The 26,777-nt window shown below is 41.9% G+C and overlaps 1 protein-coding gene across 1 annotated transcript; it reads right to left on the bottom strand.

The window, feature by feature from the left end:
- Window positions 1-22,335: 22,335 nt before the first annotated feature.
- Window positions 22,336-25,034, bottom strand: LOC133908447 (putative receptor protein kinase ZmPK1). Its single transcript, XM_062350482.1, has 2 exons — window positions 23,529-25,034; window positions 22,336-23,447 (listed from the first exon to the last, which is right to left on the bottom strand). The coding sequence occupies exons 1-2, from the start codon at window positions 24,956-24,958 to the stop codon at window positions 22,484-22,486; spliced, it is 2,394 nt and encodes a 797-aa protein (XP_062206466.1). The 5' UTR covers window positions 24,959-25,034; the 3' UTR covers window positions 22,336-22,483.
- Between the last annotated feature and the right edge of the window lie 1,743 nt (window positions 25,035-26,777).

Below are 26,777 nucleotides of genomic sequence, written 5' to 3' on the forward strand. Positions count from 1 at the left end.
TCTACCCAAAAATTGGTAAGCCCCCGAGATACTCTTACTATCCATTTTACAACCCGTATAATCGGAATACAAATAACCAATTAGTTCAAAGGATGAACCTTTAGGATACCATAAGCCAAGGTAAGGGGTATGAACCAAATATCTAAATATTCTCTTAACGGTCACTAAAAGACACTCTTTTGGAGCGGCTTGAAATCTTGCACATATGCACATACTAAGCATTATATCGGGCATAGATGCACATAGGTAAAGCATGGATCCAATCATAGAGTGATATACCTTTTGATAGCCTTTCCATCTTCATTGAGATCGAGGTGTCCTTTGGCTTGCATGAGAGTCTTGATAGGCTTGGCATTCTCCATGTCAAACTTCTTGAGCATATCCTTGATATATTTAGTTTGACATACGAATGTCCCTTTCTTGAGTTGTTTGATTTGAAATCCTAGGAAGAACTTTAACTCCCTCATCATTTACATCTCAAATCTTTTTGTCATGATCCTACTAATTTCTTCACAAAAGGATTAGTAGAACTAAATATAATGTCATCGACATATATTTGACAAATAAATAAATTATTATCAACTCTTTTGGTGAAGAGAGTAGTGTCAACTTTGCCTATTTCAAAGCTTTCTTGATGAGAAGTCCCTAAGATATTCATACAATGCTCTATGTGCTTACTTAAGCCCATAAAGTATCTTATGAAGTTTGTAGACGTGGTTAGGGAACTTGGGATCTTCAAATCTGGGTGGTTGCTCCACAAACACCAATTTGAAGATTGGGTCATTGAGAAATGCATTCTTCACGTTCATGTGATATAGCTTGAAATCATAGTAAGTAGCATAGACAAGTAATATACGAAGTGACTCAAACCTAGCTACGAGAGCATAAGTCACACCGAAATCCAAACATTCTATTTGAGTGAACCCTTGAACAACCAATCATGCTTTGTTTCTTGTCACAATCTCATTCTCATCTTGCTTGTTGCGAAAGACCAATTTGGTGCCAATCACATTTTGATTGGTTCTTTCCACTAAGGACCAAACTTCATTCCTTATGAAGTTGTTGAGCTCTTCTTGTATAGCCATCACCCAATCTGGATCTCTAAGTGTGTCGTCTACCTTCAAAGGCTCCAAAGAGGAAACAAAAGCATAATATTCACAAAATTTGCAACTCTTAATTGAGTGGTTACCCCTTTTCGTATATCACCAAGGATGTTGTCAACTGAGTGATCTCTTTAGATACTTTGATGTACTCTTGGGTGTGACACTTGGGATTGGGTCTGGACATCTTCAACTTCATCATTATCAAGAAGAGTGTTGGAGTCACCATGAGCTTGATCTTGACCTTGGTCTTAATCTTGAGTTGATGTAGGTGGCTCCACTTGAGTTGAGGTTGTTCTTCACCAATATTAGGCTCTAATTGATCTTGTGGTTCTTGAGGCTTTATCTCACCAATTGCCATCTTCTTGATTGCTTCATTTAGAATTTCTTCATCACCTAACACATTTGGATCAATTTGATCCACTTGGGGGCCATTAGATTCATCAAATGTCATATCACACATGATTTCAATACAACTGGTGATTTTGTTGAAGATGAGGTATGCATAGGTATTTGATCCATTTCCAAGCAAAAATCCTTCATCAATCTTAGGTGCAAATTTAGAAGTTTTGGCCTTCTTATTAAGAATGAAGCATTTACTACCAAAAACTCTAAAGTATGACACATTTGGTTTGTTACTAGTTAGAAGCTCATAAGCGATATTCTTCAAGATCTTGTGGAGATACAACGGGTTGATGGTATGACATGCGGTGTTGATGCCCTCCACCCAACATTAATCCGATATCTTGTACTCATCGAGCATGGTCCTTGCCGACTCAATTAGAGTCATATTCTTCCTCTCAACAACGCTATTTTGTTGAGGGGAGTAGGGTGCCGAGAACTCATACTTGATCCCTTCTTCATCAAGAAAATCTTTGACTTCCGTGTTCCTGAATTTGATTCCGTTGTTACTTCTCACTTTCTTGATCTTCACATCAAACTAATTTTGGCCTCTTCTTGCAAATTTCTTGATTGTAGCTTGAACTTCACTTTTATTATGTAAAAAGAATACCCAAGTGAAACAAGAACAATCATCAACAATAACTAAACCATATTTGTTACCCCCGATGCTTATGCAGGCAATTGGTCTAAATAGATCCATGTGTAGAAGCTCCAACGGTCTTATAGTCGTCATCACATTCTTGGCGGGTTGTGGAGCTCCAACTTGCTTTCTCACTTGACATGCACTACAAATCCTATTTTTCTCAAAAGAAACATTTGTTAGTCCTAGGATGTGCTCTCCTTTAGAAGTTTAGACAAATTTCTCATTCCAACATGTGCTAGTCGGCGATGTCGTAGCCAACCTATGCTAAACTTAGCAATCAAATACGTCTCAAGCTTCACTTTATCCATTTTAAAATCAATAAGATAAAGCTTGTCCTTCAAATGACCCATAAAAGCTATTGAGGAGTCCTCCCTTCTAGAGACGGTCACACCCTCATTAGTGAAAAGACAATTGTGGCTCATTTCACAAAGTTATGATACAAACAATAAATTGTAGCTCAAAGACTTAACAAGAAGTATATTATAAATTGAATGATCATTTGAGATAGCAATTTTACCTAGACCATTACCTCCCATTTCCCATCATCACCAAACATAGTATTTCATGTGATCCTCTATTTTCTTCAAATGATGAGAACATGCTTTTCTCTTTGGTCATATGATTGGTGCATCCACTATCAAGTACCCAACTTGTTCTATCAAAGGAGTATGCATACAAAATAAATTAAGCTTTTGTTTTAGGTACCCAAATTTATTTGGATCCTTTTATGTTAGTCACAAGAACCTTTGGCACCCACACATTACTTTTTACAACACGATTCTTTGTGCGGGCACCAACATATGGAGCAACCACTTTACCAAAGTGGTTTCTTTTAAGCACATAAGACGCATAAAATGTGGATTGGGATGCATGGCCTTGAGGGTGCTTGGCTTGTGAGGTGTGGTAAACTTGCTTGCTTTCTTTGATGAATTTGAGGCATTCCTTGCCATTGATCACAACACAATCACTTGGCTTGCTTATCAAAGCCAGACTCCTCTTTTGCTTATTATCCTTGGCCTCAATGGTCTTGTATATGACATTCTCAGATTTGTATGTCTTCAAGCATCCATACTTGACTAAAATATTTAATCTCTCATTTTCCTTTTGTAATGCTTGCAAGGATTGAGTATTGGTAGCACAAGTATTTATATTAACATTATAGCAATGAGAGCAACCTTGACTAGTGGAAGCATTAGAAAGCAAAGTTACATTATTAGAGGTGGAGGTGCTACTCCTTAGGGCATCAAATTGCACTTCAAGAGCTTTATGAGTTTCATCCAAACATTTAAAATTCTCTTGAAGAGTGTCATTGGCACCCTTTAAATTAGCACTAGATTCATTAGCCAAGCTTAATTGCTTGGTAGAATCCTTAACCTTCTCCTTCTCTTTAGCAAGGAGTTTCTCGAGTTCATTTCTTTTTCAAAGATAAGCAAGTTACCTTGCATCTCTAGACTCTCTTCTTGACTTTCTATAGTTTCTATTAGTTCTTTCATTTTAGTTATGACATTTTTATTCAAACCTTTAAGCAAGCTTTCACTACCACTATAATTATCACTATCACTATCTGGGAGCTTAGATTGTGATTGTACCTTACACCCTTTTCCCATAAGAAAAGTGGGTGTGTCATCGTCATCGCTCATGTCACTAAAAAGTGAGCTTGTCGGTGGAGTGGAGCGGACGGCGATGGTAACGACCCCTTCGCCATCGGAGTCAGAGTCGGAGTCGTTGGAGTCCCGCTCCTCATCGATGTGAGCTTAACCCGAATAGATATTCTTGTGGGTCTTGAGTTTATCCTTCTTGTAAGACTTGCTCTTCTTCTCTTCCTTGTCCTTGTTCTTTTTCTTATTAGGACACTCAGCTATGAAGTGGCCAACCTCACCGCACTCATAGCAAGGTCTCTTGGATTATCTTATCTTAGACTTGTCTTTCTTGTACTTGCTATAGCCGCTCTTTTTCAAGGATTTCTTAAACTTCATCACAAAGGAAGAAATTTCTTCATCATCAAAGCTCTCTTCTTCACTTGATGTTGATTTTTCAACTTTCTTGCTCTTGCTTGCCTTGAATGCTACTTCTTTGGTCTTGGAGCTTGAGCTTTGCTTGACTAGGTTTTTACTTCAATAAAGTTTCTTCCTCCATGAGCTCATAAGTTAGGATCCTCCCTAGCACATCACTTGGTGTGTGTTTCTTGTAATCCCTTCTCTCACGGATGAGTGTAACTAAGGTGGGATTTCATCGTGCGAAGGCTCTCAACAATCTTCTCACCACCTCAGGATCTAGCACTCATCAATCCTCATGAGCTCATGCAACACACGAGACCGTAGTACCAGGAACTCCTCAGCCTGCACCGCGGTTTGGTATGAATAGTGCCTAACTTCGAGCTTAGGGTCAAACAGCTTCAGGTGTGCTATACCTGCATGTTCACAAGTTATTTACATTTGTATATGTAAAACAAACAAAAAGTAAGAAGTGTCGACCACTCTAGACTTGGTGTAAATTGGTCTTTATTTATGGGAACTGAACAAGTAAACGTCCAACATATAACATGACATAATAGAATGTTCAGATCGTGCATAAATATGTGAACAAATCACACCCTAACACGTTAGAACCTCACACATATTGACAATCTCAGTACTTAAAAAAGAAAAGTACAATGTTGTGCACATGAATATCCATCACACTATGAATTACAACATTAATCAATCTCAATGAGCCAACAGAGTCAACAACCGATGACCCGAGGACGTCTCCCATCTGCACCAGACCCAGAATGACCTTCTTCCGTGGGGTTCACACTTGGGACACCGACGATGCATTTCTTATAAGTGTGTCCTGTTCCATTGCACTTGCTGCATAATTTCACAAGACACCCCGCTTCTGCTTCATCCATGTCATTATGGGGCCTCATAGTCCTAGGTTGTCCCTTCTTCAGCTTCATTTTATCAGGATCAGGGATGAATACACAATCGGGCTCAGGTTCCTTCATGAAAGAACCATAAATCCTGAAATTGCAGACCTCATGGTTCCATGTGTTGAACAGAGCTTCCTTCTTGAAGTACTCGGAGACATACCTCCGAGTCCTCATATCCATTATAGCACACGCGGCAATCATATAGGAGCATGACTTCTGCAGTAGAATCATCTAGTAGCAGATGTAAACACACCTATCATCGAAGATAGTACACTCGTGGATAACTCTCTCACGCTTGCCCTCTATCCTTCCTTTATCCCTGAATAGAATTTTGTATTTATGCTGTTCAGTTCCCATGATCTTCACCCAATGCATCTTTACCTTCTTCGCCTTGTCTTCTATGTACTTAGTCATCTTCATTCCATAAATCAGATAAGCATCATTCAACGTTGTATGTGCTAACGCATAGCGGTTCCTGAAATACTTGTAGGTCCCTTGGAGTATGAAATCTATACCCACCAGCGGTAACCCCCTCACACCTTTTATCACCTAGTTGTAAACCACTGCTAAATTTGTAGTTATAATGTTGCACCTAGCCCCGTTTGTGTTGTAGAAAAGAGACCACTGCTGCTTCAGCTTATTCTCAATCCACTCGCTAAATGACATGGTAGATGACCCAGTCCTCTGCGTGATGTCAGCTTCATTGTCCGTTGGTAGAGACTCAAGAGGTACTGGTTCGTCCTCTAGTCCGCTCACGAGCCTCCCTACACAGTCATGTGTTTGTTTCTTCATCAACTCATATAGTGTCTTCCAAAGAGCATCAACCTTCTGTTGCTGGTTCTAACAGCACAACCTCTTGAACATATTCATGAGATTCTTGTTCTTGAAATGACGGAAGAAGTTTGCATCCAAATACCTCATGGACCACCTACTCTGCAGATCTAGCCACACAAGTCCAATCAAGCCATCATATGTTCCATTTTGCAGATCCTTAATTGCCATGAGCATCTCAGCATGCCGATCATGTATAAGGCACACGTTCGATCGATGCATAGGATAAGTCGACAATGCTTGCCTTCGATACGTGCTCCTAATGCGAATAAAGATTGCATCAGGATGTACTTACCAGGTTTGGACAACAATGAGTACTTAGCAATGTTGTAATATGTCCTCGTGTTCTTTCAAGCAATAGTCTGCATCAAATGTGGCAGATTGTCATATGACGCTTCGTAGCTCCCGAACCTCATCTCAATTGCCTTCCTCTTTGCCCTTCATGCCTTGTTGTAATTGATAGTGTACTTGTACTCCTTCTCAGTTTGCCTGATTATGGACCCTGATTCGTAGTTTAGGTTGTTCACAATCTGGACATGCATCACATTGACGACAAAGGTTGAGGTGATGTTCTTATGGCTGGGCTCAAGTTCATCCATCATGCAAGTGTGGTCGACCATAATCGACACCTCCCAATAATCAATCCACTTCCCCTTAAAGCCATGCACCCGCCACAAGCAACCCGCCTTCACGCATTTGACATCATATTCCTTCTTGCTTGACATCACAAAATAAAACTTCTGTTGAAGCGATGTCGCCCATGAAGTCACTGCATCCTTCATGGCTTGACTAATAGGATACCTAGTACATTGGGTCACCTCATTCTGCGTATACTTTTAGGCCACCTGATCCCCTCATTCACCAAAAGATTGTTGAAGTTAGGCTTGTTCCAATCCGTGGAAACATGAGCATCGTCCTCATCATTTGAGATGTCGTACTCTGGGGATTCATGAGCCTGAAGATCATCCCGCTCCGTCTGCCTCCCCGGTCGATTCAGTCGGATACTCCGATGAATGTGCACCATCCAGATCTCCATCATCCTCATACTCTTCCTCATCATCCTCCTCCTCTGCGTACCCCCACCCTGCATCTCCCTTACTGCCTCCTTATTCTTCTATTGCACAAGCAATATAGGAGGTCAACCTCTGTGCACAACATCCTGCATGTACCTCTTCCACACTGAATCTTCTCAAAGCGGGTACACCTCCCAGTACACACTATCCCTCACTCATTTTCCTACAATGCTAATGATCATCTCTTGAACTTCGGGGTCTATTTTGAAACCCCGCATCAACCAGACGTACAAGTATCCGACACTTTTGTGTATAGGTATTGAGATACTATTATCCATTGAGTGAAATATGAATAGTACTATTCCTTCCGGACCATATAATATTTCACTATCCATATAAAAAATCATAAACTACCAATATCCGACATACCCAGCAACCATCGACAAAACAATAATATTATTGCGATATAACATAAATAATCATATAAAACTACATCTACAATGAAAAATTGATTACAAACATAGTCCAACATGTAATCTATAATACAATAAAATATTCCCAAATCGCTACATCAAACACATTTAAATTATACATCTATCAAACCAGTTATGACTACACTATGCTCCTCTCCTCTCCTCTTCTCTCCTCTCCTCTCCTCTCCTCTTCTCTCCTCTCCTCTCGGCTATGTTGGTATGAAATAAACAGCTGACGTCGGCAAGGTTGGCGTGCGGCCGGATTAAATACCTAAAAGATCTTGCCCATTCAACGGACGAGACCTTTTGGTAGATCCGTCTGGTGTCGTAGCCACAGAGATCTCGTCCATTCAGCGAGCAAGATGTTTATCTCTCTAATTATTAAATGCACTAAGCATCGGGGCTTATAAATTCTCACTCGTTCAATGGACGAGATCTTGTTCTCGCTCGTTGAACAGACGATGGTAGGCTACATATACAATTTTTTTAACGGGCATATATTGTTAAAAATAATATATATATATATATATATATATATATATATATATATATATATATATAATTCATCATTCCGCCTGCGGCGCGGGATGTTCGTCCTCGTCGTCGCACGCTGCGACCCGCGAGAGCCTGGCAATGGCAAAGCGGCGTGACCTACATGCAGAGAAGCCTTACTATTGGGCCAGAGATCGGACTAGGCTGTTTCGATCGTTCATGCCCTTTAATTTCTTCCGAAGTCTGGGCTAATGCACGTTCTGGATTTTTTTTAATAAAAGGAGTAAAGATTATCCCTGTCTCTGCATACATGTTCTGAGTTTAATTCTGGTTAGGACACTTCCACCTGAAAAATATATCGGTTTAGAATACTTCAAATTCAAACTTGAACGTTGATTGTTGAATTCAAAAGGCACTGTCATTTAGCGTGCGCCAGGCAAAGGTGAGCACATTTTATTGGAGCAAAACCTATCTTTCAGCTTCGCTTAGAGAAAAAAATTAGATATCTTTCAGCTCGCATATTACTCCTCTATCACAAGTGAAACGCTCAGGAAAACAAATCAATAGTCTAGCTAGCCGACGACAACCTGCGCTAGGAGCCGGTCGACCTCGTTCTTGTTGAACAGATTTCATTCAAAACTTGACAAAAAGAACAGTCGTGCTCAATTCTGTTTTGGCGACTGGATTCATGGAACTGAAGTTCTGCACGGAACAAAGAGTACATACAAAACTAGAGTACTGCAAGTGCATTCAGATTTCTTCCTTTTAGGTTATTGTATTTGTGTTCATTGAGCTCACATTACAGAAGTACACTGAATCATGAACCTGCTTCAGAACTGATCACAGACGACAGGTCCGGGCCTGAAATGATTGAGTACATAATATAGATATATGCTGGCCCATATCAATCAATAGGAACCTAACGTAGGGAAAAGAAGTTTAATTTGCTTTTGCACGCCAAAAATAAAAATAGATAGACCATCACTAAGTTATCGATATCAGGAGATACGGACAACGTCATGATATCCCAAGTTGCCTGGTCAGAAGTCCATGCAAAGAACATCACTTTTTCCATACGAACAGGGCAACAGGCAGGCGGCTAAACACTTGCCCACCTCAACAACTAGCAATAAAGCCAACTCGTCCTCCCAAATGATGAGAAAATAAACGCTAGGACAGTCCAAGCTCGAAGTAGCTAATGGTCTTCATTTTCCTACAGAAAGATGTAAGGAGAAGGTTGACTACGAAAATGTTGATATTGAAAAAGAATAGGCAGCTTGTCACCAGCAAATTTTTGCTGCCGATTCAAAGGGCTGACATTGGCAAAAACACAGATTCAAAAGGCTGACATTGACAAAAACACATCTGGCATCTTGCGCGGAATATTATACAAAAGCAAAAAGAAACAGATTTATTTGTATCCATTGCTCAGGTCGATTAAGCCCTTCAACCTTCAAAAGAAGTTATTAAAAAATGCCTATTTTTATCACATTCATCTCTGTCTCAGCCACCATGGACGCAGATGAGACAATCAACGTGAAGAAATACCTACCTGCTCCTGGCTTAGGCGTACAAGTAGCAGCAGCAGCATGGGTTCAAGTTTGACTCCACGAAGAATTCCTTGGCAACCAGTGGGAACTAAATCAGTTCATGAGTCATGAGCCCAGACGTCCTAAATTGTCGCATCCGATTTTAAAATGAAAATAAAATGTAAATTATATGTATATCAGGATCGGTTTACACATACCTATAGTAATATTATTAGTGGATAACAAACATAGTATTCATTATTACAACGTTATTTATTACAAAATGATCACACACGAGTCTAAAGAAAATTATACAGCAGCGAAAAAGAAACAAGCACAGCTCCACACCACAGACAGTCGACTGGAAGCTCCACAAGCCTAGAATTCAGTATTATCTTCAGGAAATTCTTCAAAAGCTTCACTTTCTGAAAAGCAAGGGTGAGTATTTCCAATACTCAGCAAGTGGGGAAAAAATATGACAGGGTGGTTTAGCTTAAGGTTTCCTATTTTCTAGGGTGTTATTCGCATAAAAGCCAGTTTTAGCCATAAACAATGGAAAAGCAGTTTTATTTTTAAAAGGGAAAGAAGTACAAAAGATCTTCTTTAACCTCCAAAAATTCAACCAATTCTCATCCATGGCAAACATCCATCTAACTACCATGTGAGGATCCATGCTGCTTATAACCGTGAACACAGTAGAATATTTAGTTTGACACTATGTAGAGTTTGTACATTTTTACCCACGAGTTATGATCAGCTCTTATGCCGGTACCCGTCAGTACTTACACACTTCCGAGGTGTGCGCCAAGAGATCACTACGGAGCTTTTCCAAAGAGTCTCTCAGTATGCATTTGTCCACTGAGGTTTCACCGTCGTACATAAGTGCAGTAACTCTCCACCTCAGAAGCCCCCTCTTGTGCCAGGTAGAATCGGGAAGTACCCCTTCCTTCTCTACACATCCAACTGGCTCATACACCACTGGGAGAACATCTAATTACTAAGCCAAACCATACCATATTGGTCTCGTGGTTGTACTGTTGTCATGGATGATCGCTCCATGAACCAGTCCTTATTATGGTTTGGACAAGACCACCAACAATCCCATAAGGGTAATCATCAAACATATCCATCTAAGATATTCATGCCTGTAACACATCAACAGGCACACACCAACATACCCTTCTTGCCCAAAATCTAGATTCTTTATTGCTAATTCCCTTAACAACATCAATTATCATAACAAACTTTCTATCTCAACTTTTAGTTTCATAGCTCATGATTCATCACCTATATACTACATGTTCATCTAAAAGCATGGCTAAGAAAAAACATGACATTATTTGAGAATTAAACATCTACAAGTGTAAAACCTATTTATAAAGTTAGTGTTTGCTATACTACCCATTTCACCAAAAAAATAACATGCATGTTTTGTAAAATCTAACTAAATATTAAAAGTAGGCTCTCAACATGGTCAAGACACTTGCCTTCGTCAAAGTGATGCTCAGTTCCTTCAAAGTCTTCTTCTTGGAAAATCCCGAACAGCACTTGGACTGAATCGTTTACACGAGTACACAAAGAAACATAAGAACAGTACACCAGACAACACTAAAACTATATTAAAAACCCTATTAAAAGATTCTACACGCCGCTATGACAATTTGAGCGTAAAGATCACCTAAATCGGAGCTACGAGGAAAAAGTTATAAGCATTTGAAGTTCTAGGGTGTTACTGCAAATTTTACTTTTTATCATAGAATAAAACCCATTATTTTTATGCTGAAAATCTTGATTATTGCGCAATGATGACATCATAAACAAAATGGAATTATTTTCAACTGGGAAAGAAACAAAAAGGGTGTGGAACGGGTCCATCGAACGGTGAACCGGTCGAGACCCCTCGGTCCATGGGTCCACTGTGGACCGATGGCTCTGGGAAGGGCTCGGGCCGGTGGCAGGCAGCCGGAGGGTGGCCGGAGTTGGCCGGACAGGCGCTCCGGCTGTCAGGGATGCTCCAGCGAGCGGCGAAAAACGGTGCAGAGGGGCCGGCAAACTCACCCCGAGCAACAAGGAAGCTGGAGAGGCGTTGGGGTGGCTGAGCGACGGCGAGGACGACGGCGGCGGTCGGTGAGGCGGCAAGAGAGGTACTCCGGCGACCGAACGGTGACGATAAGCCACAAAATCGACTCAGGGGACAACTGCGGAGACAAAGGGGCAGTTAGGGGGGCCGAAGACAGCGCAAACGTGAAGAACAACGGCGGTGACGCATCTCACCAGAGCCGAAGAAGAAGCGAGCGGCGACGGCAATTTGAGCGGGTAAAAAGGACGTGAGCGGGTCGAAATGTTGCGGAACTTTGCCGAGGTGAAAGAGGGCAGATTAAATAGGGGAGAGGGCGAGCGGAGTGGCCGAAATCCGAAGGGGAAGGGGCCGCGGCCATGGCTTTGACGGCTGGTGGTTTTAGCAATAAATCGGGTATTTAGAGAGGGGAATGAAGGGGGAAACGGGCGAGGGTGACTTGATGGCGCTTAATGCCTCGGATTTGATCGTTGTAGGGAGAGGAATGGGCGCGGAGAGGCCGGATTTGGATCAGTGGCTAGCAGAGAGGAACGAGCCGGGGCGGGGGAAGAAGAGGAGGAGCCAGGGCTCGGCGGCTTGGCTCGGCTAGGCTAACGTGGCTCGGTGCGGGACTACAAGACAGAGAGAGAGAGAGGTGGGAGAGGGAGGCCGACTCAGGCGTAGGAAGAAGCTGGCTCGGCCGGGCAGGCCTGGCCCAAGGGCGCGCTAGAAAAGGCTGGGCCGAAGCCCACGTGGGGAGAGGGGAGGGAAACAAGCCCGAGAGAGAAGAAGGGAGGGAGGGAAAGAGGGGATTTGGGCCGGATTTGGAAAGAAATCGGCCCGAGGGGATTTGAGAATTAGAAAAAAAAAATCCTAGTTACTTTTGAACCATTTTCCAAAAGAGATTTTAAACGAGTGCCTTCTTGCAAATTTTTGGAAACATTTTTCTTACATAAAAACCTATTTGCAACTACTACAGCATGAATGCATCAAGCAAGAATTTACCCTATGGCAAATTTAAATTTATAATTTAATTTCCTCTAGATTCAAGCAAAAATCTGAAACTCCTATTTAATTCTATCAAAATTTTAACTATTGAGAAAATTTGAAAGTTAGGTGTTACATAAATAGAAGCACCATACCATGCCCAACTCTATACTTAGCAATATCCAACTCATCCACCCAAAAGATAAAATCAAATAAACACTAGGACAATCCTAGTTCAAAGTAGCTAGTAATTTCCATACTCCTACAGAAAGACATAAGCAGAACCAATGACTACGGAAAGTGTTGACATTGAGAAAGAATAGGCACCTTGTCACCAACAAACTTCTGTTGCCAATTCAAAGGGCTGCATCTGGTCGATAGCTCGATAGCATTGACACTATATGAAAAGATAGAGGGATCAAGATGTTTCATTGAATAAAGCACGTCCAGCATCTTGAGTGGAATGTCCTACAAAAGCAAAAGGAAACAAATTTATTTGCATTCACAGCTCAGATCAATTAAGCACTTCAATGTTCAAAAGGGGAACTTAGAATTCCCTAATTCAATGACATTCAACCCAAAGCCGCCATGGGTGACTCAGATGGGACAGTACACTTGAAGAAATGCCTACCTGTTCATGGCCTAGGCGTAGAAGTCAGAAGTTGTTGCATGAATTCAAATTTGACTCCACGAAAGCGCCTTGGTGGCAAGTGGGAACTAAATTAGGAGTTTAGGATTACATAAGTTTAAGATTCATGTACTCGAACATCATAAATGGAAGAACCATAGCATGCCCCTCACACCACGGAATATGGCCACATTCCTCAGTTTAATCGTTCTTCCCTTGCTCATCTTTTTTCCATGCTCATATGCTTCATCCAACTCGATGCTAAGCACTGGTTCATCCTTATCAGTAGAAGAGTACAAACAAACCTTCCTTACCTCACCAAGTGCTGATTTCTCCTGCGGGTTCTATGAAGTTGGAGGGAATGCATTCTCCTTCTCTACCTGATAGGGGACACCGACGGCACGACGAGTCACGGGCAGGCGGATAGGTTGGCTGTGGGCACAAAACAGAAAGAGGACCATAGAGAGCCCGGCTCCAGAGGGCTAGCGGCACTAGTGGCGTGGTGTGCGAGAATGCGGAGATTTTCGCGAAACGTTACCACCATTTTGGTCTTTGCCCGCGGATTTGTGTGACCGTCTTCCGCCGAGGCGCCGAGCGGCTTTGTGCCCCATGCCCTGATTTCGGTCGCTTTTGAGGAGTTTGTCAGCCCGTGATCAAGATGAATTAGGCATTACTAATCTCAAGATCAAAAATATTTGCCTCCTTAGTAAGTGGTTTTTTAAATTACTAAACGAGGATAGGGTTTGGCGACATCTATTAAGGAATAAATACCTTGATAGTAAAGCTCTCATCCCTAGTAGAAGGAAAGCCAGGTGACTCTCACTTTTAGGTTGAGTTGATGAAAGTTAAGGGGGATTTTCTTAAGTTTGGTTGTTTCCAAATAAAAGATGGAACACAAACCAGATTCCAGAAAGACAAGTGATTGGGTTCGCAACTACTTTGTGAGCAATTCCCCTCTTTGTATAATATAGTAAGGAGAAAGGAAGACACTATGGAGAACGTAATGAGATCAATACCTCTTAATATTTCTTTCCACATACCGGTTGTTGGTGACACATTAATCGTCTGGCATAGGTTAGTGTCTAAAATATTACACGTTCAATTAACAAACGAAACATATATGTTTCCATAGTGTATGCATGCCAATGGTCATTTTTCTGTACAATCCATATGATGATTCATCAACCTTCTTTCTTTCCCTTATGTTGGCTATGGAAGTTTAAGATCCCACTAAAAATTAAGATTTTCTTATGATATCTATCAAGAGATGTAATTTTGACTATTGGTCAAAAAATGGAATAGGAACCTTAAATGCTGCTTTTGCAACGATAATGAGAGCATTCAACACTTATTTTCCAAGTGTCACTTTGCAAAGTCGATTTGGTAAATTATCAAGATTGTCTTAGGTATTACCATGCTAAGAAATATGAATTATTACGGGTGGTTGGTTATGTGATATGGAGGCTAATAAAAAGAAATTGATTTTGGTTGGGGTAGTCACTCTATTTTGGGCGATTTGGCTATGATGCAATGATGGTCTTTAATAAGAGAACAATAACTTCTTTTTTGCAGCACTCTTTAGAGGCACATATTGGCTCACATTTTGGAGACTGTTATAAAAGGAGGAACAAAAGGAAGAGATGAGACTGGCTTGTCAGAATTTGGAGGTGGCGGTGAAGGGGATCGATGACGTCCTAAGAGGGGGTGAATTAGGACATTTAAAACTATTGGCTCCAAAACATTCACAAAATAAGTCTATCTCAATTTCTATCTAAATATGCTCTAGGCTTATCTAGTGTCTCTACTCTACCGCTTAAGAGAATTGCAAGGTAAATTGCAAGTAAGTAAATGTAGAAACGTAAATGAGGTAAAGAGACAAACTCGGCACGAGTGATTTTTTATCATGTGGTATCGGTGGCACACAAGCCACCCCTAGTCCACATTAGAGCTCCACAAAGGATATGCTCCCGGTCGCCAAGTCTCTTCTGGTCACAGCTCTTGAGATACCAAGTCACCAAGACAAGATCTCAAGCACGATGAGCCACCCAAACCACCAAGGCGAGGTCTCACCACTAGCCTCTCTTCCGGTCACTTGTACGCTGTCTTCACTTTGGAGCTTTAGTAACAAAGACAAGGGTCTCCGCATCACCACACAATCCTCTTGCCATCACTCCACACCAAGTCGGAGGGTCAACAAGTTACCGGTGAGTCACAAGGACTCCAAGGTGATAGCGTACCAAGAGGTACAAGCTTGGATCACTTCTTGATCCACACTCTATGTTGTAGCACTTAGTAACTATTCTGTCTAGGCCTATAAGCACTAATCACTTGCTAATAGTATGCTTAATTGTCTTGGATAAACACTTTATGCTCTTGGATGGCTTGGATGTCTTCTTAGGTGTACAAGGGTTTCTCTGAATTCCAGCCCCTCCAAATGAATGAGCGGAGGCGTATTTATAGCCTTAACCCTATGTACTAGCCGTTATCCCAACGACTCAAATATACTGTGAACATCGGATGATTCGGCGTTAATAGAGGTACAAGCACCGGACCATCCGCTGTGTACGTTCTAAAAAACTAGCCGTTGGAACTCCACTCAGAGTTCTTCTGAACACCGGATACTCCGGTGTATACATCATCTTCATCTCTGGCTATCCGGTGAGTTATCCTGAGCCAGACTGCGCCAAACTTCTTCTCTACACAAAATACTCTAGTGTGCACTGCCTTCATCACCGGACTTTCCGGTGTGTTAATCTTCCTTCTTCAGCACTTGGAACCTTCTCTGCTGAAATTACTCCGGTGTGTAGTATCTCATCTGGTCACCGGACCATCCAGTGTGTAGAACTTCTTCTTTTCTGGGTTTTCCACACCTTCTGTTAAATGCTCCGGTGAAACCTCCGGTGTGCATCACTTCATCACTAGACTATCCGTTGTATTGATCTTCGATCTTCTGTGCTTGGATTCTTCTCTGCAAGAAATAGTCCGATGTACATGTCTTCTGATCGCCGGACCTTTCGGTGAGTGCAATACACTCTAACTCCTTCTGACATAATTGCTCCGGCGTGTACATTCTTTATCACCGGATCATCCGGTGAGGCAAACCGCCTCTAGACATAATGCTCTGGTGAGTGCAATTCTTCCAGAGTCGGACCTTCCAGTGAGAAAAAATCTCCTGAGACTTCTCCAATTCAACCACACTTTATCCCGGCTGCGGTGGTTTCTTCATGTATTGCATCCATGAGACCTACTAACATATATTATTGACAAACATGTTAGTCTCATTGACTATGTTGTCGTTAATCACCAAAATCACAATCATGGCCTAATAGGGCAACAATCTCCCCTGTTTGGTGATTGATGACAACACAACCAAAGCAAGATGCAAATGATACCAATTTAGACCAATTACATGATTTCAAAAGTTTATAAGGCCACACCTATTTGCTTTGATGCATGGTAAAAACAAATTATGATACTAATTGTAAGGCAATCATGTCGTTACCAATTTATATCTCCTGTTTTTGCTATAATCTCTCCTCTTTTTATATCTCCCTCAATCGACTCATGCAAGAGCTTCTTCATCTCCTTTGTTAACTCAAGATGCATCCACCTTTATCAACAATCTACTCGAGATAGTTCTTGCATCTTGCTTTCTCTTGCTTCTTGCTTTGGTCTCAAAATTCTCTCCCTTTGTCAACTATCTCAAAAAGGCTACAAACTCATGTTGAGCTCAAGGGAAAAATATTAGAGCATTTTGGGAGAGAGCTTCATAAGCTATGATCCATGAGGTATTGATATCAATTGAAATGATATACCAATTGAAAGAATAGGAGGCATTGATACCAATTACAAAAGACAAACAAGGATCACAAATCATGAAACTGACATGATAGAATCTAAACTCCCCCTATATGTGTGCATTCATATGATGAGAGTAAAATATATGCACAGTTAGATAATATGATAAGATAGGAAGTTTAAGACATATCATGTATGGAGGTAGCTTAAATGTAAAAATAAATTGACAACGATACCAATTGAATCTTTTAAGTATTGTGTACCTCCGGGGACTTGTTGATCACTTCATGAGACTATAAAAGATATCACTTGAAACATATGTTAGTCTCAAAATCACAACCCATAAGATATACTCCCCCTAAAAGTGTGCATACAAGTGTTGAATACTTGTAAGAGATATGCACTTGTTATTCATAACAATGGAGAATTTATCCTTTGGATTGGTTCATAGCATATAAGGAATACTAATTGAAGAGCTAGTGATTACCAATTGAAGGACTCGTGCCATGAAAGAAACCTACAACTAATAAACTATGTAGGTTACTCATAAGAAAGAGAGAGAAACACAAGCAACCTATCATATGAAAAACCTACATTAGGTATTGCTATGAATTGAATTAAGCACATGCAATCCTAGGGAAGGCAAAGATACCAATTGAAAAACATTTTATATCTAGTATATTTCACCTTTGGATGGGGATTTGGGTATATGATGATCATGATTTTCATCAATGCGCCCAATCTTGTACACTTGGCTTTTGCTTAAATTTTCACTTAATATTGTATGCCAAGTCTCCAAATCTCCGAAGATCTATGGACTTTAAGTCTTCTTTGGAACCCAAATCAATTGTGACCCTTTCATGTTGGTGATTACTTCCTTGGGTACCCAAATAGGTTGGTTCCACCCCCGATCCTTTCTCCCAACCATGTGTGGAACCACTTTGCCATTGTTCTTCTTTTTGAGCTTGTAGTGGTTGCTCTTGATCTTGTTCTTGTAGTTGGGCTTGGTGTAGATGTTGGAGGTCTTTTTTAGAGATTTATCATCTTATTCTTCTCATTGATCTCCTTGACTTGCTTGCATTGGAAGGACTTGTGGCCTTCTTGATGGCATTTGAAGCATGTCATGGTGGATCCCTCTGCAAGCTTCTTCACCATGGTGGTATGGTTATCTTGAGAAGATTAGACATGGTTCTTGCCCTTTAGTCTTGCTAAGTCCTTCTTGAGCTTCTCCACTTCTTGTTTGAGCTCACCATTTTCTTGGGCAATGAGTTCATTAGATGATTCTACAACAACATTCTCAATGCATTTCTCATTGCAAAAGGGTGAGCTAGATAAATCAATTAAATCATCACAAGAAGTGGAAGCATCTACCTTAGATTTGAAACTAAAGAAATAGGTAGATTATTTTAAAGGGACCTTAGGTTGAGATTCAATGCACTCAAATTTCTATCTCAATTTCTATCTAAATGTGCTCTAGGTTTCTCTAGTGTGTCTACTCGACCGCTTAAGAGAATTGTAAGGTAAATTGCAAGTAAGTAAATGTGGAAATGTAAATGAGGTAGAGAGACAAACTCGGCACGAGGGATTTTTATCCTGTGGTATCAGTGGCACACAAGCCACCCCTAGTCCACGTTGGACCTACACAAAGGATATGCTCTTGGTCGCCAAGTCTCTTCCAGTCACGGCTCTTGAGATACCAAGTCACCAAGATAAGGCCTCAAGCACAATGAGCCACCAAGGCGAGGTCTCACCACTAACCTCTCTTTCGGTCACTTGTACGCCATCTGCACTTCGGAGCTTTAGTCACAAATACAAGGGCCTCCACGTTCCCGCACAATCCTCTTGCCGTCTCTCCACACCAGGTCAGAGGGTCAACAAGTTACCGGCGAGTCACAAATACTCCAAGGTTCCAGCGTACCAAAAGGTACAAGCTTGGATCACTTCTTGATCCACACTCTAAGTTGCAGCACTTAGCAACTTTTCTCTCTAGGCCTATAAGCACTAATCACTTGCTAATAGTGTGCTTAATTGCCTTGGATAAACACTTTATGCTCTTAGATGACATGAATGTCTTCTTAGGTGTACAAGGGTTTCTCTGGACTACAGCCCCTCCAAATGAAATGAGTGGAGGGGTATTTATAGCCTCAACCCCGTGAACTAGTCATTATCCCAACGGCTCAAATATTCTATGAACACCGGATGATCCGGCGTTAACAGAGGTTTAAGCACCGAACCATCCCGTGTGTACATTCTCAGAAACTAGTCGTTGAAACTACACTCAGAGTTCTTCTAAACACCGGATACTCTGGTGTATACATCCTCTTCATCTCCGGACTATCCAGTGAGTTATCTTGAGCCAGATCGCGCCAAACTTCTTCTCCATATAAAATACTCCGGTGTGCACTATCTTCATCACCGGACCTTCCGGTGTGTTAATCTTCCTTCTTCAGCACTTGGAACCTTCTCTACTGAAATTACTCTGGTATGTATCTCCTCCGGTCACCGGACCATCCGGTGTGTAGAACTTCTTCTTTTTTAGGTCTTCCACACCTTCTGTTAAATGCTCTGGTGAAGCCTCCGGTGTGCATCACGACATCACCGGACTATCAGGTGTATTGATTTCCAATCTTCTGTGCTTGGATTCTTCTCTGCAAGAAATAGTCCAGTGTACATCTCTTCTGATCGTCAGACCTTCCGGTGAGTGCAATCCACTCTGACTACTTTTGACAGAATTGCTCCGGCGTGTACATTCCTTATCACCAGATCATCCGGTGAGGCAAACCGCCTTTTGACATAATGCTCCGGTGAGTGCAACTCTTCCAGCGTCGGACCTTCCGGTGAGAACAAATTTCCCAGGACTTCTCCAATTCAACCACACTTTGTCCCAGCTACAGTGTCTTCTTCATGTATTGTATCCATGAGACCTACTAACATATATTCTTGACAAATAAGTTAGTCACATTGACTATGTTATCATTAATCACCAAAATCACAATTATGACCTAATAAGATCATTTTTGCTACAGGCGGTTATGTAGCTCTTTGTCAAGAATGGTTAGCGATTTAGTCATAGGTTATGTGTCGGATAATGTCATCTAATATCCCTAAAATAGCTATCTCCTTTTGTTTCCCTTTCAACGATATGCTGAGATGATGTAATAATGCAACAAGAGCTGTATGTATCACGAATGCAAAAGGCCAGGTTGTTATCTTTTTCCAAAAAAAATGTTTTAACTGGTCTTAAAATTTTATCTTTCTTAGAATCTCTTTTTTTCACTCATCTATATTTGCCATTCCTTGAATTTTTTTTCATTGTTTTTGCATGGATTGACCCATCTTTATATTTTGTGCTTTACAAGCTGAAGAGAAGAATGCTTACCTCCTCCCTTCTTGAAATTTTATTTCCAAAACATTTGTTATTGTTCAATGGAAATCCTAGTGGCTGTGATGAGAATCTGTTAGTTACATCATATCCGTGAGAAATTTACAGTCTTTCACGCAACGTTGAAATTTATTGAGTTGAACTGTAAGTGATTTTGATTTCATTTTTTCCTTTAAGAATATGCTCATTTTTTAAGTACAATTCCATTTAGGTATTTTCTATAATTAGTTTTCCACACATTTTAAACTTCTTATACATCTTTGTTGGGTTCGCAAATCCAATCACCACTGTCTACTTAGAATAGATTTGCTTATTTATGCTTAGATGGATTTTGTTCTTTATCTATCTGGTTCATCGAAGCTGAAATTTTGTTTTCACTAACGTTTTTCTCATAGTGGTCTATATTTTTCTCTGCGTCAGTTCTACTGGTCTTGTAGGTTGGTCGCACTAGAGTTTTCTCACCTAGTTATCACTCAAGCTGACTGTTGTTGCTTCATATGCAGGTTTTTGTCATCCGCGTCACAAGAATCATAAGAAGCAACTACCTGTACTGAGGGTCTATTTGTCTTTTACTAACTTCATTCTCTTTTACTTATCGTCTACATATCCACATGATCTGTAACAAGCACGTTTGATTATTACTTTTGACAATTATCTCTTGATAAAAATTGATAAAAATTAGATAATATTAAAGTATTTTTCATGATAAATTTATTATTATTATTTTTATGTATCAAATCCTAATAATTTTGTTTATATTAGTGATTAAAGTTTTTAAAGTTTAACTATAGGTATTTTAGTACGATATCTATTTCAGAACGAAGGTAGTATTATGATTTAGGATCATAACATTATAACACGCAAACATTAGTTCCTCGAATCATTAAACGAAACAGTTAAGTTTGTTTTTGACCTGCTAAGCACCGGACACGAACAACAATTAGGTCTAGTACCTTGTAATTTGCGTGACATGCCATGCCCATATAATACTTGATTGTGTGCCTACCCGTTAGGCCTAAAATCTGGTCAATGAAATGAGGTTTTTTACAGACAATTTATTTTGTGACAGTTGTCTGCAGAGACAAAATTGACTGCAATACCAAACATATGCAGTCAGTTTTTCTTTGTTTGGAAACAAAAAAAAATAAAAATAACTGAATAATTAACAAAAACAGTAGGTTTTTTCTGGGTCCCCTCAGAATGACGTGTTAGAATTCTATTGGTCTAAAATCTTACTGATATTGAAAAGAAAAAATAGTTAAATGTCAGGTAGTCAGTCCGTAAAAAAAAGTCCAACTTTGTAAATTCTGACAAAAAAATAGTAGATATCGCCTTGGGAATCTTGGCCAATAGTAGCCCTTTTCTTTGGGAATCTTGGCCAGCGCAGTAGGATTTTGTTTTGAGAACATGTGCATTTCGTTATAAAAATGAACAGTTACCGTAGATATTAGATAACGCGGAGATAGTACCTGTCCCTCTTACCATGGTTCTGAATTGTATCAACTAGTCTGATTGGCGTGCGTACACCGCGCCCATTTTTTTTTTTTTTTTTTTTTGCTGTGTAGAGCACGACAAAAGAAGACTAAAAAATTAAGTTCACAAATTTTATACATTTCAATATTTATTTATAAAATTATTAATGTTAAACACATTAAATTAATTATAGAGAAAATAATAGTACTTTTATGCATGCACATAGTTTTAACATGTAGGTGAAAGTAATACTAACTTAAAAAAATTTATTTCATATTTTTTTGAGTTTTAGATATTTTTCTTTGCATTTTAGATTTTTTCAGCTGATTTATTAATGTAACTAATATTCATTTCGATATTTTTCTAGAATTGTTGGAAAAAAAATTACATATGTATGTATATACATATATATACGTATACATATATGCCTATATGTATGTATGTATATATATATATGTATAGATATATATTATACGTATATATATATATACATGTATGTACGTATATGTACTTAGAGCCACTGCTACAGTAGCAGGGCCCTAAGAGGCCTTCAATTCTTCCACGGTTAGGATATAGTATTGATACAAACATATACAGGAAAAAAAAAAAGCTATGTATGTTCTAAACATCAATTATTTTATTTGTTGTAATGATTATAAACAGTTGCTAGTAACCATGAAGTGATGTTGCAGTGATGAACTTCCTGCTAAAGTGCTACAGCTGCACTTCATCAATTTAGTGTGCCATTTGCCGGGTAATCACAACTCATGACCTGTATGCAGGGTGCTCGTCCTCGTCGTCGCACGCTGTGAGAGCCTTGGCAATGTCGTCCATTGTTGGCCTGTTGCTCCTCTCCTCCATGCACGACAAGGAAATCCGCACCATTTCCAAGGCCTGCCGAGGATGGAACTGCCCCTGCAATCTACTGTCCACCAACGACGCGACGTCCCCACTAGCCACTACCTGCCTCAGCGCCTGGGCGATCTGTGGCATCTCCAGCCGCTCCCCGCCCACCGTCGTCTGGTCTGAGACCCTGCTCCCGATCACGATCTCCAGCAGCACGATGCCGTAGCTGTACACGTCGACCTTGGCGTTGATGGGCAGATTCAACGCCCACTCCGGTGCCATGTACCCCGTCGTCCCTCTCATGTGGGAGAGCTGCACGCCGGCGCCGGCGTCGTCCCTCTTGGACAGCTTGGCCAGCCCGAAGTCAGCGATCTTGGCGTCGAACTCCCTTGTGACCAGGATGTTCTCCGGCTTCACGTCACAGTGGATGACCCACTCAAGGCACTCGTGGTGGAGGTAGGCCAGGCCCCTGGCCGTGCCAAGCGCAATCCTGTACCGCTCGCGCCACGGTAGCGGCCGGTCCGTGCCGAACAGGTGCCTGTCCAGCGACTCGTTCTCCACGTACTCGTACACCAGCAGCTTGTGCTTGCCCTCGGAACAGAACCCCCAGATCCGGACCAGGTTCATGTGGTTGATCCTCCCAATCACCGTCATCTCCGCCCAGAACTCCTCGTCGCCCTGCGCCACGTTCGTCAGCTTCTTCACCGCCACCACCTTCCCACCCTCGAGCACGCCGCGGTACACGATGCCGGAGCCGCCACGGCCGAGCTCTTCCTTGAAGTTCCCCGTCGCGTCCTTGAGCTCCCGGTACGTGAACCTCCTGAACTGGGCGGCCCTGACCATCCTGTAGCCTGCCTCCAGTGAGCTGGGTATGCTCTGCTTGCTGGAAAGGAACCACCATCCTGTCAGGATGAAAACAAGATCGAGAACTCCAAGTACTATGGCGAACACGAAAAAGTACGACCATTTCGTGCCATTTCTGGGTCTCCCGAACGTGTCTGGTGATCCTCGGTCGATCTGGGGACCGTTAGGATTGCAGGCGAGGCCTGCGGTGCTCCGTGCGGCGACCAGCGGTGCCGAGGCGTCGAAATCGAGAGGAACTTTGAGGTAGATGGTCCCGGAGAAACCCGAAGACCTGAAGCCGTTGAACAGCACGCCTTTCGGGAAGCAGACGCCTTGGCCTTCAAGCCTGTACGAGAAGGCGGCGCACAAGCACATCTCCAAGCAGAGTTTCTTGCAGTACTCGAACGTGACTGATTTGTTGTACCCGAGGTCGTAGCCGAAGAAGTCGGTGTGCTGCACCTTCACGAACTTGAACCGCTGATCCAGCGCTTCTTGCTGGCTGCATTTGGCGACGCTGAACATGGGCTTGCACCCTTTTCGCCAGTTAAGCCGGCCGATCATCTCGTACCCAGGCGCGCATGAGCATCTGAGGCTTGGCCGGTACTCGCAGATCGCGTTCTTGCCGCACAGCCCGTGTGCGGAGCACGGCTGCGCCAGCGCCGCCCATGTCACCGTCCAGCCCCTGGTTGACGCGTTCAGGCTGTAGATTCTCACGTTGCCGTCCTGGTCGATGGTCAGCCGTCTCTTGACGCCGGGGCCGAGGTCGGAGGCCTCCACCCGCAGGTTGTCGCTCGTCAGAAACACGCCGGTGTCGTCGAGGATGGCGATCCTCGAGCTGTTGTAAGTTGTCCGGCCGTTCTGGAAGGCATCGTTGCTCGGATTTGGCCAGTAGATGCTCGCTATCTCCGGACCCTCGTACAGGAGCCGCAGCACGTTGTCGTTGTCGTAGTAGAGGTTGAAGTAAACGGCGGCCAGCGTCTTGTCCTTCGTCAGTGGCTGCGTCGGGACCAGCGTGTCGGTCGGCCAGTCGAAGCTCTGCCATAGGTTGCGGCCAACAGTCGACGGGTCCCTGATGACGAGGTTGCCGGTTTCAAGGAGGGAGACGGTCAGGGCGCCCCTTCCACTCGTCTTGCTCTCCCACACCGTGGTCCCGTTGGCGTCGTCGAGGACCAGGTCACCGTCGCGGCGGAACGAGATCCTGGAGCCCCGGCCGTTCACCGGGGCGCCGGGGCTGGCCGTCCATACGGCGGTCTTGTCCGCGGCGTCGGTGTACCAGACCGAGAAGGAGAAGGCGTTGTCGCCGGCTTCGCGGAAGCCACAGGAGAAAGTGGCGTTAGGGGACACCAGGAATGGCCACACATGGTCTTCCACCGACAGGGAGGAGCCGACGCCCAGTGTGTGTTGCGGCGGCGGCGCCGATGCCGAAGAACACAACACAAGAGAGAGCAGAGAAACTAGGAAGGCTAGACAGGTGGATTTCGTCATCGTTTTACATTGTTGTGCCGGCATGGAAACTACGAATGAGGGTGCGTTCGCTAGTCGAATGACCATTGATCGATTTGGCCAGGCAGGCGGTACATGTTTATGTACTGCTCGTGCTTGTGTTAGCTTTAGCCAGTTTGATGAGGTCTAGCTCTCGGTCCATTCAATCGTCCTTGTATGGACCTGTGAGCTCGTGATTTCCGATGTCAATATCGGTCTTCGATCGTGTAGTGTATGGTTGCAGTAGATTACATTAATAGCAGGGAATTTGAAGCTTTGATTATTACGCCACTTGATGAAAGTAACGGGGATATTCAATTCGTCCAGTAAGACGACGAGTGACGGTAGCTATAATTGGAAAAAAAAAATTATGTAGCGGTGCAGTAGACCTATCTTTTTCGATATTGTCTGGATAGCCGTTACTTATTATTAATGTGAATCTCAAAAACGATAAATCTTGTCTAAATAGAAAATTATTATATATACTTATTACTTGATATATATATTTAGCGTTGAGTTAATTTTATCCACTTTAAGATTCATATTCACAGTAGATGTCAGCTATTAAGATAGTATTATAAGAGAAGATGTATACAACCATTTATAGAATTTTTTTCCTAAAATTGAGTGACGGTAGCATTTCATGAGTCCGTAAGAACTAGGCCGAAGTATACTGCAAACAATAAACAAACAAAGGTACGGTCAAGAATTCTAGATGGATCGACTGAGACACATCATCTCTAGCTTGGCCTGCATGCTTGCCAAACTGTTCTATGCCCTAAAGGACCATGCTCTTGTCCTGCAAATTAATAGTTTGGACCAGTTGATCGTTGAACCTTCGATTGATCGTCTTCGAGACTTTGACTTGTTGCACATTGTACGTCCTTACTCGGCCTAATTCTTGCGGACCCATATGAAATGCTGGCCCGGGTCCTTCGCTTAGCTTGAAGATGGTAACGCCGTCGATCTTGACGAAAAAGCCGACCCCAAGCGATGTATTGACTGACTCGAGCTGGAATCAACCCGCGCAGAAACAAACGATATTGAAATTTTCGATAAGGCCAACTAGCGATTAGACAAGACTAGTCCATCATTAGTAGAAAAGTTAGAGAAGTCGGTTGTATGTTTTTACTTATCTGTATTCTTTCAACACTTAGGATGTAGATGTGTAACGTCCAGATTTTCATAGATTTTTGTTTTGCGAAATTCTATTTGCATTTCTTTAATTTTCTTAGATTTTTTATGGACTTTCCTTATATATGTTGATCGAAGTTCCTTTATTAGTAAGTTGGCTCGCGCTAATAGCGTAGCTAGCTTCACTGTAATATTTGCCACGACATTCTTTGATTAATTATGTTAAGTATCTAGCTATGGAGTATATACGCATAAGAAGTATATTATATACGGACGGGTATACCGTGAGCATATTTAACAACTTTGAATATTATAGAACCGAATCTGTGATACCTGATACGTCAGGAATTCAGAAGATGTACTAGCAAGATCTCGATTGCTTATCCAATATGAGAAGACTAGTATCCAGAACAGATCTATTTATTTGGACGATAAGGAAAAGAATTCCCTATCGACTACGGCTGGATAGGAGGCGACCCAAACCCCCCGGGAGAGACTCTCTTTCTATCAGCTATTGGAGGCAGACATCAAGACCTTAGCGACTTTAGCCCTAAGTTAGACAAAATCCGATCTACTCCTTATAATAGGTTAGCCACATTGCCTGTATTTGAGTGAATACATATACATAATCATCCACACAGGATATAAGGTATTACTTAAATTAGAGGTCCGAACCTATATACATTGCGTGTGCCCCGCTTCATGCTCAATCTTTGATCCACGATGGTAACCCCGTTATTTCCGGACACTTTGT

The sequence above is a fragment of the Phragmites australis genome, chromosome 2 (assembly GCF_958298935.1).
Source record: "Phragmites australis chromosome 2, lpPhrAust1.1, whole genome shotgun sequence".
NCBI lineage: Eukaryota > Viridiplantae > Streptophyta > Magnoliopsida > Poales > Poaceae > Phragmites > Phragmites australis.